General features: G+C 49.2%; 1 protein-coding gene across 3 annotated transcripts; it reads left to right on the top strand.

The window, feature by feature from the left end:
- Nucleotides 1-19: 19 nt before the first annotated feature.
- NUTM1 (NUT midline carcinoma family member 1) lies at nt 20-18,116 on the top strand. Of its 3 annotated transcripts, none has more exons than XM_010386308.2 (8): nt 20-408; nt 2,681-2,774; nt 7,421-8,129; nt 10,805-10,933; nt 14,193-14,329; nt 14,830-15,116; nt 15,405-15,521; nt 15,872-18,116. In XM_010386308.2, exons 2-8 carry the CDS (start codon nt 2,759-2,761, stop codon nt 17,873-17,875), a joined length of 3,399 nt encoding a protein of 1,132 aa, XP_010384610.2. In that variant the 5' UTR covers nt 20-408; nt 2,681-2,758; the 3' UTR covers nt 17,876-18,116. The 3 variants fall into 3 exon arrangements, with proteins under 3 accessions (XP_010384610.2, XP_010384608.2, XP_010384609.2); XM_010386306.2 differs by having other exon boundaries at nt 2,595-2,774; XM_010386307.2 differs by lacking the exon at nt 2,681-2,774.
- Nucleotides 18,117-18,386: the final 270 nt, after the last annotated feature.

The following is an 18,386-nucleotide window of genomic DNA, read 5'->3' as shown; positions in this document are numbered from 1 at the left end:
TAAAACACGTGGAGTGTGCCTACTGTGTGCTAGGTACACGGCGCTAGAGGGGGGTAGGGATGGATGTGGATAGAACACTGACGTATAGAAGCTTGTCTTTATCTCAAGATACACACCCATTTCAGGAGCAGTGAGTTTCCAGTGCCTGAAGAAACAAGGGCTCCAGGATTCAGAGCCCCTTTGCCATAGGGAAGAAAGAAGAGGTTTTCTTCCCTCCCCTCTTGCACATCCAGTTCCCCTGCTCCATTTCAAAGCGTTGGCGGTAAAGAATGCATGTTGAGTATCAATATTCCGTAAAGCGAAAATAGCGTAAAGTTATTTTATGAAACTGGTGAAGTATGTTTCAGCGGTCGAACCAAGATTTAAACTTAGGTCCCTACCGCAAATTCAGCGCTCTTTCTTACAGTGGTGAGTAGCTAATAATAGCGTAATAAAGTGCACCTTCTAGCAGATTTTACAATTTTTAAAATAATATACAAGTTCTCCTTATTCGTTTAAAGAAATGAAAATGAGAACCAAAATATCATTACAAAGAGCATCATTACGCCATATTTATAATGACAAAAGCATTGGAATATATGTTAATTGTGTAACGAGAAAAACTTGCACTTTTTTTTTTTCTTTTTAAGAATATGGTTTGGCCGGGCGCGGTGGCTCACGCCTGTAATCCCAACATTTTGGGAGGCTGAGGGGGGCGGATCACAAGGTCAAGAGTTCGAGACCAGCCTGGCCAATCTGGCGAAACCTCGTCTCTACTAAAAATACAGAAAAAATTAGCCGGGTGTGGTGGTGGGCGCCTGTAGTCCCAGCCACTTCAGAGGCTGAGGCAGGAGAATCACTTGAGCCCAGGAGGCAGAGGTTGCAGCGAGCTGATAGCACCACTGCACACCAGCCTGGGTGACAGAGTGACACTCCGTCTGAAAAAAAGAATATGGTTTGTGACTGGGTGCGGTAGCTCACGCCTGTAATCCCAGCACTTTGAGAGGCCGAGACAGGTGGATCACAAGGTCAGGAGTTCGAGACCAGCCTGGCCAATTTGGTGAAACCCTGTCCTTACTAATAAAAATACAAAAATTAGCGGGACGTGGTGGCGGCCACCTGTAGTCCCAGCTACTCGGGAGGCTGAGGCAGGAGAATCGCTTGAACCCCGGAGGCGGAGGTTACAGTGAGCCGAGATCACGCCACTGCACTCTAGCTTGGGCGACAGAGCAAGAGACCCTGTCCCCCCCCCAAAAAAAAAAAAAAAGAATATGGTTTGTATTTACTTGTAGTCGCATAAAAAATCTCTGCAAGTATTCACAAGAAACAGATGATACTGGTTTCCTCTGGGATAGAAAATCCAGTTATAGAAGAAAGGGATAAGGGGTGAGAGGCGACTTATTGCTATGTATTTTATTTTGTAGTTTGATTTTTGAACCTTGCTAATGTATTACCTGTTAAAATTTTTTTAAAGGCTGGGCGCGGTGGCTCACACCTCTAATCCCAGCACTTTGGGAGGCCGAGGCAGGCAGATCACGAGGTCAGGAGATCGAGACCATCCTGGCTAACACAGTGAAACCCCGTCTGTACTAAAAATAGAAAAATTAGCTGGGTGTGGTGGTGGGCGCCTGTGGTCCCAGCTACTTGGGAGGCTGAGGCAGGAGAATGGTGTGCACCTGGGAGGCAGAGCTTGCAGTGAGCGGAGATCATGCCACTGCACTCCAGCCTGGGCGACAGAGCAAGACTCTGTCTCAAAAAAAAAAAAAAAAAAAAAAGTATATCTAAGTAGTTAATTTTGTTAGAAAGGAAAAGGATGATTTCAGCCTTCAGGTCTTATTAATGAAAGAGTCTTTAGAAAAGAGAAAAGATATCTCGGAGAAAGCAAGAAAGACGTCATGAACCCCAGGGAAGGTCTTTTGGGGGAAATCCACGTTTGGATGAAGCTGTGGCTGTAGAGGATGGTCTGGGAATTACTGGCCTGAAATAGTCACCAGGAACCTTAGCAGATACATTTTATTTTTAAAATTTAAACCAAAATGATTTAATGAAACAAAGAACTTTCTACTCTTGAGGTTTTAAACTGCATGGCAGCTTTTTTATTTAGTGAGACTTTTCAGCAGAGGGTAAGGCTTCTGTGGAGTACAGAGCCTGTGCTAGTAGATTGGACAGCTTTCCAAGGAAATGGTGTGAACACAGCAATCAAGCACCTTGGATCATCTGACAATTCTAATTTAAACTTTAGTTCCCTTGATCCTTAAGTATACAGACCAATGTGGTCTGAATTAAGTTCGGAAAATATAGCCATCATTGGATTAAGTCAGGGGTCTACCATCAACCTGCTGTTAATAGGAAGTCAGTTACAGAACTGGCTGGGATGGAAAGACACAAAATGAGATATGTTGGTGAAGAATTGAAGTATAGGGAACCAAACGCGAAACTGTAATGTGTGGAATCTGAGAAAGAGTTTACAAATAGCCCTAAAGGACGAACATCAATTGTGTTGTCAAACTGTAGTTTGAAGGGAATTCCTGGTTTTTGCATAGTTACTGGAATCCTTCATGGAGTATCTCTCCCCACCCTCACCCCACTTTTCCCTCTCCCCTCCCCCACAGCAGTATGCCTTGAGTTCCATATTCTAGTTCTGTTTGATCTGATCGTTACCTTCCCTTCCTTGGATCCCTGTGCACCTACTTGGAGCCAGGTTACTCTGGGTCCTGGACCTGACTGCCTCATTCTGGAGGCTTCCAGACAGCCACAGTTAGTGCCCAAACCTGAGAGGATGGCTTCAGATGGAGGTAAGTCTTTAGGTGGTGAGGAGGATTTCTGGTACCTGCTCATATCCTTTGGGACAAGCTCTTTGGGCTGACCTAAAGGAATGCGAGGTGCTACACCCCATCAAAGGTATCACACTCGGGGAGGCTAGAGAAGGAGATTGTACCATTAAGACTAGGGGCTGGGAAAGGAAGAGGACCTCCTTAAGGGCAGATCAAGGTGTCTCTGAGGACACATACTGAGTATAGAGAATGGATGGCAATTAGCAACTTGATTCTCTTGAACAGGGGGCACTTCAGCATGTGTTTTTGTGGTGGGAGAGGGGATCAGAGGATGTGTCTTAGGACTGAAACCCACAGAGAGGTTTCAAGGGGGAAGGCCCAAGTTCATCTGTCTCTTTCAGGCAACTGGAGCCTGTTCTAGGATTCTGCCGTGCTTGAGTTTATGAGGGGAAGGGGATGTGGAGGATGGAGGATGGTGGATGGGAGGGTAAGGTGGGAAGGACCTTAGCGGGAAAAGATAATCTGTAGTTATCCGTTGCAGAGAAATGCCTTCCTGAAAACTAGGCTGGAATGTATTATAAACTGCCTCTACTCTGGCCGGGCACGGTGGCTCATGCCTGTAATCCCAGCACTTTGGGAGGCCGAGGTGGGCGGATCACCTGAGGTCAGGAGTTCAAGACCAGCTTGACCAACATGGAGAAACCCCATCTCTACTAAAACTACAAAAAAAAAAAAAAAAAAAAGCCAGGCATGGTGGCGCATGCCTGTAATCTCAGCTATTCGGGAGGCTGAGGCAGGAGAATCCCATGAACCCGGGAGGCAGAGGTTGTGGTGAGCCAAGACTGTGTCATTGCACTCCAGCCTAGGCAACAAGAGCGAAACTCGGTCTCAAAAAAAAAAAAAAAAAAAAAAAAAAAAAAAAAAAAATTTTGCCTCTGCTTAGAGCCTCACAGCTCCTTCCAGCCCTCGAGGTGGCTTCGCTTTGAGTTCAGGAAGCAGTTTTTCCTGATTTATCTGGGCCAGAGAGGTGGGTCATTACAGCCAGGATGAGAGCTGGGGCTTCACTGAGATGCTCTTAGTTTTTCTTCCTTTTATGGATCTCAGGCCTTCAGGCCCCTTTCATTGTGTTCTGTACTCAGTGACATACCCTCAGCCCTCTGCTCTGTGGCTGAAATGAGTTTGAATCTGAGTTTGCTCATGTTCCATGGTCAGAATGCAGAAGTTGGGTGTTGTTAGTTTGACAGTGTAATATTTTTTGTAAGGGGGAGGAGATTTAAGCAGGTTATATTCTACTGTTGTTTTTTTTTTGTTTTGTTTTTTTTGTTTGAGATGGAGTCTCACTGTGTCGCTTATGCTGGAGTGCAGTGGTGTGATGTTAGCTCACTGCAAAGTCTGCCTCCCGAGTTCAAGCGATTCTCTTTTCTCAGGTTCCTGAGCAGCTGGGATACAGGCGCCCACCACCACACCCAGCTAATTTTTGTATTTTTAGTAGAGACGGGGTTTCACCAAGTTGGCCAGACTGGTGTCTAACTCCTGACCTCAAGCACCTGTAATCTCAGCACTTTGGGAGGCCGAGGGAGGTGGATCACTTGAGGTCAGGAGTTCAAGACCAGCCTGGCCAACATGGTGAAACCCCATCTCTACTAAACATACAAAAATTAGCTGGGTGTGTTGGCGCCCGCCTGTAATCCCAGCTACTTGGGAGACTGAGGCAGGAGAATCGCTTGAACCCAGGAGGCAGCAGAGGTTGCAGTGAGCTGAAATCACGCCACTGCACTCCAGCCTCGGTGACAGAGACTTTGTCTCGGGAAAAAAAATAAAAAGTCCTAGGAGACACAGGTTCTGATTAAGTACACATTTGTATACTTATCCTTGGTCTCTTTGACTACAGTCCACATAGCCCCTCCTCAGCTGGAACTGTGACAATGAAGGACTTCATTGTCCTGTCCTTAGCACCTAGCTCAGTGCCTCGTTCCTAGTGAGCCCTAAATTTCTGACGTTAGGAGCTCCAAGCAGAAGGACCACAGATAGTCTGCATCGCCAAACACGTCCAGCAGTTACTTAAAGATCCGGAAACCTCTCTCCCCACACCGCCCTCCCTTCACTCATTTCCTTGTCCTTATCTAATCCTCTTTAATTATTCCTGGCTGTTATACAACAAAATTTCTGGGAACCAAACATCCAATCCACATATCCTCTCCTGGGAACAGTACTTCTGTGCGTGGTGGCAGAGGCCACAGAGCAGCTGGGAGAAGCAGGGTTCAGGTGGTTTTAATCTCTGGTTTGGAATAGGTGAGCATAGGGGATGTACGTGTAATGCTGGGTGGAAGGTGTTACCGGATGTCTGAGCCTCACGGGCCCTAGAGTCACGGCTCCTGCTCAAAGATTGAATCTTTCTTCTGTTATTTTAGGTTTAGAGAGATTTATAAGAAGTAACAGGAAAAGGGAAAGGAGGAGGGAATGAGCCAATAATATTTTTGAAAGTGCCTCCTTCTCAAAGGCCTTATGGATGCCTCGAGAGGGGCTGGAACTTACCGTGAACTAGTTCCCTTACTGCACAGAGGCTGCTGTGGGCTGTTTTCCCTGCAGAGCAGGTGTCAACCCAATTCTGTATCTTAGTAAACAGCCTATGGAGAGGCTGGAGAGGTCTGCCAGGAATTTTCTTAGAGAAGCACTTAGGGGGCCGGGTACAGTGGCTCACACCTGTAATCCCAGCACTTTAGGAGGCCGAAGCAGGTGGATCACCTGAGGTCAGGTTTTTGAGACCAGCCTGGCCAACATGGCATAAACCCCGTATCTACTAAAAATACAAACATTAGTCGGATGTGGTGGTTCATGTCTGTAATCCCAGCTACTTGAGGGGCTGAGGCAGGAGAATCACTTGAACCTGGGAGGCAGAGGTTGCAGTGAGCTAAGATCGTGCCACTGCACTCCAGCCTGGGTGACACAGAAAGACTCCATCTAAAAAGAAAGAAAGAAAGAAAAAAAAGCAACACTTAGAGGCAGTGATGGCTTGGGCTTGTCTCTTCTTGGCAGACAGGGTTCCGTATGTCTTGTTGAAAAAGAAGCGGCCGGGCGCGGTGGCTCAAGCCTGTAATCCCAGCACTTTGGGAGGCCGAGACGGGCGGATCACGAGGTCAGGAGATCAAGACCATCCTGGCTAACACGGTGAAACCCCGTCTCTACTAAAAATACAGAAAATTAGCCGGGCGAGGTGGTGGGCGCCTGTAGTCCCAGCTACTCGGGAGGCTGAGGCAGGAGAATGGCGTGAACCCGGGAGGCAGAGCTTGCAGTGAGCAGAGATCCGGCCATTGCACTCCAGCCTGGGTGACAGAGCAAGACTCCGTCTCAAAAAAAAAAAAAAGGCCGGGCGCGGTGGCTCAAGCCTGTAATCCCAGCACTTTGGGAGGCCGAGACGGGCGGATCACGAGGTCAGGAGATCGAGACCATCCTGGCTAACACAGTGAAACCCCGTCTCTACTAAAAATACAAAAACTAGCCGGGCGAGGTGGCGGGCGCCTGTAGTCCCAGCTACTCGGGAGGCTGAGGCAGGAGAATGGCATAAACCCGGGCGGCGGAGCTTGCAGTGAGCTGAGATCCGGCCACTGAACTCCAGCCTGGGTGACAGAGCGAGACTCCGTCTCAAAAAAAAAAAAAAAAAAAAAATTATAAAAAAAAAAAAAAAAAAAAAAAAAAAAGAAAAGAAAAAGAAAAAGAAGCAGCTTCTTTAATGCAGTCATTCTCAACGAGGAGTAAGATCAAAATCACTTGGGGGACATTTGCAAGCTACACAAGTTCCCCATCCTTATCCCCTCTCTCACCTGTTGAAAATCAGTGCTTTGAGTCTTCGAGTCTAAAGAGGAACTCAGATGGGGTGGAAGGCTGAGGCAGGAGGATCACTTGAGGCCAGGAGTCTGAGCCTAGCCTAGGCAACATAGTGAGACCCCATCTCTACAGTTTTGTTTGTTTGTTTGTTTGTTTGTTTTGAGACAGAGTTTTCCTTTGTCACCCAGGCTGGAGTGCAGAGGCGCGATCTCAGCTCACTGCAGCTTCGACTTCTTGGGCTCAAGTGATCCTCCCACCCCAGCCCCCGCAAGTAGTTGGGCCTACAGGTGCATGCCAGTGCACCTAGCTTATTTTTGTATTTTTAGTAGAGACAGGGTTTTGCCATGTTGCCCAGGCTGGTCTCAAACTCCTGGAGTCAAGCGATCCTTCCACCTTGGCCTCCCAAAGTGCTGAGATTACAGGCATGAGCCACTGTGCCTGCCTCTACAAAAAAAAAATTTAAAAGTAAAGGGGGAGTTCACCTGTAATCCCAGCACTTTGGGAGGCTGAGGAGGGAGGATCACGAGGTCAGGAGATCGAGACCATCCTGGCTAACACGGTGAAACCCCGTCTCTACTAAAAATACAAAAAATTAGCCAGGTGTGGTGGTGGGCACCTGTCATCCCAGCTACTCGGGAGGCTGAGGCAGGAAAATGGCGTGAACCCGGGAGATGGAGCTTGCAGTGAGCTGGGATCGCGCCACTGCATTCCAGCCTGGGTGACAGGGCGAGACTCCGTCTCAAACAATAACAATAAAAATAAAAATAAAATGGGGAATTCAGATAGCTAACTCTGGTCTTCTTTTCTCCTACTCCATTTCTTCTTTTTCTTTGTCTCAACAGCATCTCCGTTGCCGGGACCGGATATGAGCATGAAACCTAGTGCTGCCCCGTCTCCATCGCCTGCACTTCCCTTTCTCCCACCAGCTTCTGGCCCACCAGACCACCCACCCGGGGAGCCACCTCCACAGCCCATCATGCCTTCAGTATTCTCTCCAGACAACCCTCTGATGCTCTCCGCTTTCCCCAGCTCACTGTTGGTGACAGGGGACGGGGGCCCTTGCCTCAGTGGGGCTGGGGCTGGCAAGGTCATTGTCAAAGTCAAGACAGAAGGGGGATCAGCTGAGCCCTCTCAAACTCAGAACTTTATCCTTACTCAGAATGCCCTCAATTCAGTTGCCCCAGGCACTCCCTGTGGGAATCTTGAGGGTCCTGCACCTCCATTTGTGACAGCATCTAATATGAAGACCATTCTGCCCTCTAAGGCTGTTGGTGTCAGCCAGGAGGGCCCTCCAGGCCTTCCACCTCAGGCTCCACCACCAGTTGCTCAACTGGTCCCCATTGTGCCCCTGGAAAAAGCTTGGCCAGGGCTACATGGGACAACCGGGGAAGGCGGTCCTGTGGCCACTCTATCCAAGCCTTCAGTAGGTGACCGCTGCAAAATTTCCAAGGACGTTTATGAGAACTTCCGTCGATGGCAGCGTTACAAAGCCTTGGCCCGGAGGCACCTGTCCCAAAGTCCTGACACAGAAGCTCTGTCCTGTTTTCTTATGTAAGTGGGGAGACCTGAGATTAATTATTGTAGGGCTTTTAAATAAGGAGAACTTTGGGGTGAATGTAGTAGTTTAGGCTATTTAGGAATATTTGAGGGAAGGTCATGAGAGCAATGGAGATGCTCTGAGAATGAAAAACATGTTATTAATAATAACAGCCCCAGCCAGGCGCGGTGGCTCAAGCCTGTAATCCCAGCACTTTGGGAGGCCGAGACGGGCGGATCACGAGGTCAGGAGATCGAGACCATCCTGGCTAACACGGTGAAACCCCGTCTCTACGAAAAAAAAAAAAATACAAAAAACTAGCCGGGCGACGTGGCGGGCGCCTGCAGTCCCAGCTCCTCGGGAGGCTGAGGCAGGAGAATGGCGTAAACCTGGGAGGCGGAGCTTGCAGTGAGCTGAGATCCGGCCACTGCACTCCAGCCTGGGCAACAGAGCCAGACTCCGTCTCAAAAATAATAATAATAATAATAATAATAATAATAACAGCCCCTTAACCCACGTCCTAGTTTATAACAACCTTTCAGGTGTCTTATCTTAAGTGATCCTCACAAACTGTGAGTTGAGGCAAGCCTTTCTCTGGTAATCTTCATTTACAGATCAGAAGACTGAAGCTCGGAGAGGGTTCCTGCCGTAAACCAAAGACCAGTGATTGGAACTTAGGCTCTCACTCTAAGTGCCAGGGTCCACCCCGCCCCCCCGTTCTATTTTACTACCTTTTGACATTGAGTCAGAACTACCTAAAGTAGCCAGGATGAGTGCTAGACCCTGAATCAGGGCCCTAGGTGGCAGGCGGAACAGTGTGGGGCCAGGCAAAGGACTGTGTGCGTGCTGCTCCCTCTGCTCCCTCCACCCATTTTATTCAGGAGAATTCACGCTGAAATAGGGTGGTGGGTAGAGCTTGCTTAGTGGTCAAGGGCATGGGCTCTCCCACTCGCTAGATTTGTGATCCTGGGCAGGACATTTAACATCTTTGCCCTCAGTTTTCTCATTTAAAAAGGGGGATAACTATACCTACTTCACACTGTTGCTGAGAAGATGAAATGGGTTAATATATGTGAAGTTCTTGGCACAGAGAATGTTTCATTAGATGTCAACTATTTTATTATTATGATAAAAAGGCAATCTAGAAGAGGAAAAGAACTCGCAAAAGGTCAGAACGTCCTTGCTTAAGAGCGAGTGTATGTTTAGCCAAGGAGCCCCGGGTCCTAGGCTGTTGAGTTTACAAAACAGTCATTGCTCAGCTGGGGAATAGTCTTTCCTTTCCACCCAGACCCACTGTCCCTCTCACCTGCCCTATGCCCTCAGCGTTTTGTGTAAGCCACTATATAACACATACCACATTTTATTGCTTTAAACAAATTTACATGGTGCTCTTCCAGTGGCTGAACTCCTAAGGGAATCTCCCCCTTGGAATCTACCCCGAACTTGGAGCAAATGAATCAAGATGTTCCCCCAAAGTCCTAGATGTACAGCATCTTCCTGACTCCCTGCTTTCTCAAGATAGATCTGAGTTCGCTCTTGGAGCCTAGCAGCCTAAATTTCAAAATCTTGAACCAGGATGGGCTCTCAAGGTTTGCATGGGATCCGTTTGCTTCAGGTCCTGGCCTGCTTGTGCTTCACACTTGGCGGCTCTGGGCAGGGTCTTCCACAAAGGGCAGTCGAGACCACTGCAGCCTGGGAAGCTCCTAAAATGTTCAGTTGTGGGATCCTGGGGAGCTGCAGTTTGGTGATGATGAGCTTCCCCAGGTGATTCTGATGCTTAATAATATCTGAGGACTCCAAGGGAAGTCAGAGAGGCAAAAATGAAGCCCTTACTTTAGGCTGGGCTCTTGATTTCTTCTGGATTAGAAAGGGCTCAAGAGCCCTCTAGAAGTGGGGGTCTAGTATTGGCATTTGACTGTCTGTGGGGGGTATCTGGAAACAAAGACTAAAAAAGCAATAAATAAAAACACCACATGACCTTTAATTAGAGATTCCTTTGGGTTAGCAAATGCCTTTAAAAAAAAAAAACCAAGAGCCTCTGGACAAGGTTAAACCTACTTTATAGCGAATCCCGTTCATTTAATAACATGAGTCCTCCCTTTTTTTTTTTTTTTTTTTGAGACAGAGTCTCACTCTGTCACCAGGCTAGAGTGCAGTGGCGCGATCTTGGCTCACTGCAACCTCTGCCTCCTAGGTTCAAGCAATTCTCCTGCCTCAGCCTCCTGAGTAGCTAATTTTTGTATTTTTAGTAGAGATGGGGTTTCACCATGTGGGCCAAGATGATCTCGATCTCTTGACCTCGTGATCCACCCACCTCGGCCTCCCAAAGTGCTGGGATTACAGGCATGAGCCACTGCGCCCAGCACGAGTCCTCCCTTTCTAATAATTAATTGAGGATGGCACTGTGAGAATTAGGGGTGGTAGCTGCGGTTGATTTTAAAAGGTGGGGAGAAAAATTATCTGTTTGATTTTATATTAGTTGTAAATTTCAACAGGAAGAGGGGCGAGTATGGTGAATGAATGGATGGGAGGTTGAGAGTCCGTAAGTCTAATCAGAAGTGGGACATGACAGGGCCTGAGGGGCACGATAGATTTGATGAGGGGCAGGGGATGTGTTATTGAGGCAGGTGTAAGGGCAGGTGGATGGGAGCACACTTTTAGAATGTGACTGACTCAATGGTGGTTTTAGCCCAGTGCTTCGTTCCCTGGCCCGGCAGAAGCCCACTATGACCCTGGAGGAGGGACTGCCATTGGCTGTGCAGGAGTGGGAGCACACCAGCAACTTTGACAGGATGATCTTTTATGAGATGGCGGAAAGGTGAGTTCGATGAACTTTCTTTTTTTTTTTTTTTTTTTTTTTTGAGATGGAGTCTTGCTGTGTCGCCCAGGCTGGAGTGCAGTGGCCGGATCTCAGCTCACTGCAAGCTCCGCCCCCCGGGTTTACGCCGTTCTCCTGCCTCAGCCTCCCAAGTAGCTGGGACTACAGGCGCCCGCCACCTCGCCCGGCTAGTTTTTGTATTTTTTAGTAGAGACGGGGTTTCACCGTGTTAGCCAGGATGGTCTCGATCTCCTGACCTCGTGATCCGCCCGTCTCGGCCTCCCAAAGTGCTGGGATTACAGGCTTGAGCCACCGCGCCCGGCAAGTTCGATGAACTTTCATTCTCCTGAGGGAGGCTGTGTGGCTGAGAGCAGTAGGGGCAGCTGAGAGGCTCGGGTGGGAGCAACTATCCAAAGCCACGTTAAGGCGGGGCATGGTGGCTTGCGCCTGTAATCCCACCACTTTGGGAGGCTGAGGCGGGTGGATCACCTGAGGTCAGGAGTTCAAGAACAGCCTGGCCAACATGGTGAAACCCCATCTCTACTGGAAAAAAAAATACAAAAATTAGCTGGGCGTGGTGGCATGTGCCTGTAGTCCCAGCTACTCGGGAGGCTGAGGCAGGAGAATCGCTTGAACCTGGGAGGTGGAGGTTGCTGTGAGCCAAGATTACACCACTGCAGTCCAGCATGGGCGATAGAGCCAGACTCCATCTCAAAAAAAAAAAAAAAGATGTTAGGCTGGGTGTGTGCTTGTAGTTCCAGCTACTTGAGAGGCTAAGGTGGGAGGATGGTTTGGGTCCAGTAGTTCAAGACCAGCCTGGACAACATAGCAAGACCTCATCTCAAAAAAAAAAAAAAAAAAAAAAGAGAGAGAGAAAAGAAAAAAAAAGGGTGGGGAGGAGGGGTGTAGACTAGGATGGTGGTTTCCTGGATCCTTGCTTCTTTCTCCACCACCTTGACTCTTGGGTTTTTCTATCCTATTTCCTCTTGAAAGCTCCCCTGTCACCAGATCCTGAATCTGCATAGGAGCCTTGATGTTGTAGATCTTAGGATGGGATTGGACCCCAATAGGTATAGCAATTTCATGCTGAAGGGACCTAGTAATGAGGAGGTCTGCTCTACCAGGCAGCTTCTTGTCTCGTCCCACTGACTTGGTAGCAAGTGGCTCTTGATACAGAACTTCAGGACCGCTCCTCCATTGGAAACAGTGGCACAGAAAATCCCTTTCCCCCTTTATCCCAGGGAGGGGCTGGTTCTGGAAGAGCCAGGGAAAGACAGTGTCCGGGATGCCCAAAGTTGTCTCCTGGCTCTTATTCTATTTCTCTGTAATATCTTTGATTCAAAAAAAAAAAGAAAGAAAGAAAGAAAAAGAAAAAAAAAGGCCAGGCATGGTAGGTCATGCCTGTAATCCCAGCACTTTGGGAGGCTGAGGTGGGTGGATGACCTGAGGTCCACAGTTCGAGACCAGCCTGATTAACATGGAGAAACCCCGTCTCTACTAAAAACACAAAATTAGCCAGGTGTGGTGATGCATGCCTGTAATCCCAGCTACTCAGGAGACTGAGGCAGGAGATTTGCTTGAACCCAGGAGGTGGAGGTTGTGATGAGCGGAGATTGTGCATTGCACTCCAGCCTCGGCAACAAGAGCGAAACTCAGTAAAGAAAGAGAGATAGAGAGAGAGAGAGAGAGAGAGAGAGAGAGAGAGAGAGAGAGAGAGAGAAGGAAGGAAGGAAGGATGGAAGGAAGGAAAGAAGGAGAGAAAGAAAGAAAAAACTCAGAAAAATGAACGAATTTTTCCAAGCTTAGCTTCCACTTACTCCCTCCCAAAACCTTTTGGACCCGTGCTTCCTAGATTTACCTTTCCAAGAACCCCTATCCCAGTCTCAGGACTCTGCGATCTCAGCATTCTCCTGGTAGGAACTGCCTTGAATTCTTTATGGTTGTAGGCAGGGGCAAATGAGGTCTTGAGGAGGATCCCACTGTGAGATCCCACCAGGCGTTGCATAGGCCTGATTAAATTAAACAAGCCTATATTAAGCACTGCTGTGTACAATCCATGAAGCTGGGTGAGATAGGTATGGAAAAGAAGTGAGTCCAGGCACATTGGCTCACACCTGTAATCCCAGCATTTTGGTAGGGCGAGGTCAGGAGATCGAGACCATCCTGGCTAACACGGTGAAACCCCTTCTCTATTAAAAATACAAAAAAAGAAAAAAAAAAAAAACCAGGCATGGTGGCACACACCTGTAGTCCCAGCTACTCGGGAGACTGAGGCAGGAGAATCACCTGAACCTGGGAGGCAGAGATTGCAGTGAGCCGAGATTGCGCCACTGCACTCTATCCTGGGCGACAGAGTGAGACTCCATCTCAAAAAAAATAAATAAATAAAAAGTAGTGAAAGCCCTGGCTCTGTCCAAGAGAAGTTTACAAGCTCCAGATCGTTCTTAATTTTTTTTTTTTGAGACAATGGCGCAATCTCGGCTCACTGCAACCTCTACCTCCTGGGTTCAAGTGATTCTCCTGCCTAAGCCTCCTGAGTAGTTGGGATTACAGGTGCCAACCACCATATCAGGCTAATTTTGTGTATTTTTAGTAGAGCCAGGGTTTCACTATGTTGGCCAGGCTGGTCTGGAACTCCTGACCTCATGATCTGCCCACTTTGGCCTCCCAAAGTGCTGGAATTACAGGCATGAGCCACTGCACCTGTCCTCATTCTTTACTTTTTAAAAATTTTTTTGAGGCAGGATCCCACTCTGTTGCCCATCCTGGAGTGCACTGGCACTGTCAGGGCTCACTGCAGCGTTCACCTCCTGAGCTCAAGCAATCCTCCCACCTCAGCCCCGTGATAGCTGTGACTAGATGCATGTCACCACTCCTGGCTAATTTTTTTGTATCTTTTGTAGAGATGGGTTTTTGCCGTGTTACCCAGGTTGGTCTCAAACTCTTGGGCTCAAGCAATCTGCCCACCTCAGCCTCCCAAAGTGTTGGGTTTATAGGCATGAGCCACCCCACCTGGCCATTCATTTTCTTAAGCTTCCTAAGTGATGACTATAGGAGAAGGAACTATGTGCTGAGCTCCCGAAGTTTCCCTGGAAATATGATTAAGCCACCTGTGACCACCCTCCTGGGTGACATGACTTAGGCAGACTTTGCCCACCTGAGAGCACGTCCTTTCTTAGCTATGCTTGGCTGTCGTCTGGATTTCTGACAGGCCTGGTCTCCTTCTTAGCATTGCCTATGCCTTTCTCACCCTCTGCAGGTTCATGGAGTTTGAGACTGAGGAGATGCAGATTCAGAACTCACAGCTGATGAATGGCTCTCAGGGCCTGTCTCCTGCAGCCCCTTTGAAACTTGATCCTCTAGGGCCCCTGGCCTCTGAGGTTTGCCAGCAGCCAGGTGAGGCTACCCAATTTTGACAGGAGCCGTGGGCCAAAGGCTCAAAGGGAGGTGTACAGAAGCCAGTCACAGATTAGAGAAAGCATGGCCCAGGCTCTGCTGCTTTCACTCTGGAAAGTGGCGTTTGATACTCCAAGCAGACCACCCCATAGGAGGCTGGATTCTCAGATTCCTTTTGCCCTGAACTAGGTATTGATGTTGGTCAAGTAAACTAACTGCTCTCACCAAGACTTTAAATTCAGCACATAATACCTCATCTGCCTAAGAAATGGGGGCTGGATCAGGGGGTTTCTTGGAATTTCAGGGATTCCAAAATTCCTCATACAGTGATTCTTAGACCCTCTAGGTCCTAAATCTCCCATGGCTGGTACTTTTTCAGGTTGGCCCAATCCAGCCTGGAACCATTTCAATGTACCTAGATTGCTGGCCTCACAGAGCTGGGAGGCAGAAGCTGTAGTTTCTGTGCTACTTCCCATTCTCCTATCTATCTCTTCCCTTAGTGTACATTCCGAAGAAGGCAGCCTCCAAGGCACGGGCCCCCCGCCGGCGGCAGCGTAAAGCCCAGAGACCTCCTGTTCCTGAGGCGCCCAAGGAGATCCCACCAGAAGCTGTAAAGGAGTATATTGACATCATGGAAGGGCTGCTGGGGACTCAACTGGCCACTGGGGAGTCAGATGGAAAACAAGAGGAAGAAGGGCAGCAGCAGGAGGAGGAAGGCATGTATCCAGATCCAGGTCTTCTGAGCTACATCAATGAGCTGTGTTCTCAGAAGGTCTTTGTCTCCAAGGTGAGCTGGGCCTGCACGTCTGGTTTCTAGCAGATCCTTGGGGTGGGTACTCCCGGGAACTAATGATCCGGGGTTTGTCCAAGGTAGTAGGAATTAGGTTTTGTTCTGTAACTGAGTAATGTGTGTGCATGCATCATCGTGAGAATGTGTGTACCCGGTGGTGGTCAGTTTACAATACCGGAGGGGTAAGAGGGGACAGTTGGGGAGCTCATGGTTTCTTCTCTAAAGCCCCTTGTTTCACAGGTTACCTGCTTACAGACTTACATCACTTTTCCTTCTGTTATCCAGGTGGAGGCCGTCATTCACCCTCAATTTCTGGCAGATCTGCTGTCCCCAGAAAAACAGAGAGATCCCTTGGCCTTAATTGAGGAGCTAGAGCAAGAAGAAGGACTCACTCTTGCCCAGGTAAAACTGGGGTATAGGAAATATGAGAACAAGAAGCTTGCAAGATTTTATCTAACCCTACACTGTCAAGGGTGATATGGCTCTAGAGATGAACAGCTTCAGGACTGGGCTTCAGGTGCAGAATAAGTAGGTAGAGGGCTATGGAAACACAGGAAATGAGAATGTAAGGGCTCACAGCATGGGAATAGGGCACAAGGAGGTGGGAAAGAGCTGCAGTATCTGTCTTTGCTACCATCGCTTAAACGACTTGCTTGCGTTCCTTGCCCTGCCCAAATACCATCTTGTACCACCCACTCAGTCAGCTCTTTCACAATCATGTATAGAACTGATTATTTGTCCATTTCTTCCAGCTGGTCCAGAAGCGACTCTTGGCCTTGGAAGAGGAGGAAGATGCAGAGGCGCCTCCAAGTTACAGTGGAGCTCAGCTGGACTCAAGTCCTTCTGTTTCTGATGAGGATGAAGATGGGGATGGGCGGCTTCGGCCCTCACCTGGGCTTCAGGGGGCTGGGGGCGCCGTTTGCCTTGGAAAGGTTTCTTCTTCAGGAAAACGGGCAAGAGAAGTGCACGGTGGGCAGGAGCAAGCCCTAGGGAGCCCCAGAGGGATGCACAGGGCTGGGAACACTCTGCCATCCCCCAGCAGCTGGGACCTACAGCCAGAACCTGCAGCTCTACAGGGAACTCCGGGACCCTTGGGTATGGAGAGGAGAGGGTCTGGGAAGGTCATAAACCAGGTATCGCGACTTCAAGATGGCCACCTAGGAGGCGCTGGGCCTCCTGGGCACTGCCTGCTGGCTGATAGGACTTCTGAGGCTCTGCCCCTTTGTTGGCAGGAAGGCTTCCAGCCTGAGGGCACTCCCAGTTTGGATGCTGGACTTGCAGAGCTGGCTCCTCTGCAAGGACAAGGGTTAGAAAAGCAAGTCCTGGGATTGCAGAAAGGACGACAAATGGGGGGTCGTGCAGTGCTTCCTGAAGGGAAGGAGGCTTTAGCAGTGCCCCAGGAAGGCTCTGCAGGAGCCATGTGGGGAGATGACAGAGGTACCGCCATGGCTCAGAGTGATGATCAGAATCCTTCCCCTAGAGCAGCTGGGGACAGGGACGAAGTCTCTCTCAGCCCAGGACTTTGGCTGAGCAGTGAGATGGATGCTATAGACTTGGAGCTGCCCGTACAAATAGAGGAGGTCATAGAGAGCTTCCAAGTGGAGGCGTGTGTAACTGAGTGTCAGGAAGGCTGCCAGGGACTGGGCTCCAGCGGCAGCATTTCCTTGGGTCCTGGAGAAACCATAGTACCTGGGGATACGGAGAGCAGTGAGATTCCCTGTGGAGGCACAGTTGCGGCAGCTGCCCTAGAAAAGAGAAACGATTGCAGCTTGCCAGGACCTTTGAGGGCCAACAGCCCAGCCTTGAGGTCCAAAGAAAATCAAGAGCAGAGCCGTGAAACCACAGGGGACCCCAGTGATCTGCAGGCAGGAGGCTGCTTCCCATTGCTGGAAAGCAGAATTGGCGGTTCCACACTGGAGTCTTCCAAAGAAACCCTTCTGCCCACATGCCAAGATGATGTCCTTATCATGGGGACCAAGGATGCCTCCTCCTTGCCTGAAGCCAGCCAAGAGGCAGGGAGCAGAGGCAATTCCTTTTCTCCTCTGTTGGAAACCATAGAACCGGTCAACATACTAGATGTTAAAGATGACTGTGGCCTCCAACTAAGGGTCAGCAAGGACACCTGCCCATTGAATGTTAATTCTTCTGACCCCCAAGGAGAAGGCAGGGTGGATCCTGACCTGTCCAAGCCTAAAAACCTTGCTCCTTTACAAGAGAGTCAGGAGTCTTACACAACTGGCACCCCCAAAACATCATCTCACCAGGGCCTTGGAAGCACTTTCCCTAGATGGGGAACGAAGGATGCCATAGTTCTGAGAGAGACTTCTGTTAGTAAAACACGCAGGTCAGCAGATAGGGCCAAAGGAAAGGAGAAAAAGAAGAAGGAAGCAGAGGAAGAGGATGAGGAACTCTCCAACTTTGCTTACCTCTTGGCCTCTAAACTTAGCCTGTCACCAAGGCGGCATCCTCTCAGTCCTCACCATGCCTCAGGTCAGGGCAGCCAGAGAGCATCCCACCTGCTCTCTGCTGGGGCAAAAGGCCCCAGCAAACCTCCATGTCCTGTTGCCAAGTCTGGGAAGCGAGCTCTAGCTGGAGGTCCAGCCCCTACTGAAAAGAGATCCCACTCAGGAACTCTACTTGGGGTCCCCAGGGAGGAACCCCTAGCTCTGGGAGTAGTTGGATCCTCACAGCCTCGTAAAAGGCGGTGTGACAGTTTTGCCACAGGCAGAAGGAAGAAACGACGTCGTAGCCAGTAGGGAGCAGCAGGACCATCTGACCCCACTTGCCAGTCCCTAAAGGTGGGTGCCCCAGAGTAGATTCCAGCCCTGCTGCCCACCAATGGAGATCCCAATGTTGAATCTCATCCCAGTGTTGTTTTGTTGTTCTGCAAAAGTGGCAAGCATGGAGAGAGAGGTCAGACTGGCTAGGCTGCAGGGGGAATCACCTTTGGAAGGAGCTATAGAAAAAGAAAACAAATAAAGTGTTTTTGTTGGAAAATGCTCTCAAAGTGCCCTTTTTCTGTACTCGCGTCTTTGCTGCTAGATAGGGTGAGATGCTATAAAGAAAGACTGTAGGGGTAGTCTTAGATTCTACAAATCCATAGATCTTACCTCGGCTCCAGCCTTGCCTTGGCTCCTTGTAGCCTCCTCCTGGCAACAGACTGGCTCTCAGGCTGTGGTAGGTCCCCAAACTGAGGAATCTCCAATGATCACTTTATACAACCCCTCTTCACAAGCCTGGACTTGGTGTCAGGAAGGCTTATCTGGG

The sequence above is a fragment of the Rhinopithecus roxellana genome, chromosome 5 (genome assembly GCF_007565055.1).
Source record: "Rhinopithecus roxellana isolate Shanxi Qingling chromosome 5, ASM756505v1, whole genome shotgun sequence".
Classification (NCBI taxonomy): domain Eukaryota; kingdom Metazoa; phylum Chordata; class Mammalia; order Primates; family Cercopithecidae; genus Rhinopithecus; species Rhinopithecus roxellana.
This window is presented reverse-complemented; position numbering and strand designations above follow the sequence as displayed.

Excerpts from the sequence above, each read along its gene's own strand:
- NUTM1 (XM_010386306.2), top strand. The coding sequence starts at position 339 with ATGTTTCAGCGGTCGAACCAAGATTTAAACTTAGGTCCCTACCGCAAA. Across the intron at positions 8,130-10,804 it reads GCTCTGTCCTGTTTTCTTAT|CCCAGTGCTTCGTTCCCTGG; the intron begins GTAAGTGGGGAG and ends TGGTGGTTTTAG. Across the intron at positions 15,522-15,871 it reads AAGGACTCACTCTTGCCCAG|CTGGTCCAGAAGCGACTCTT; the intron begins GTAAAACTGGGG and ends CATTTCTTCCAG.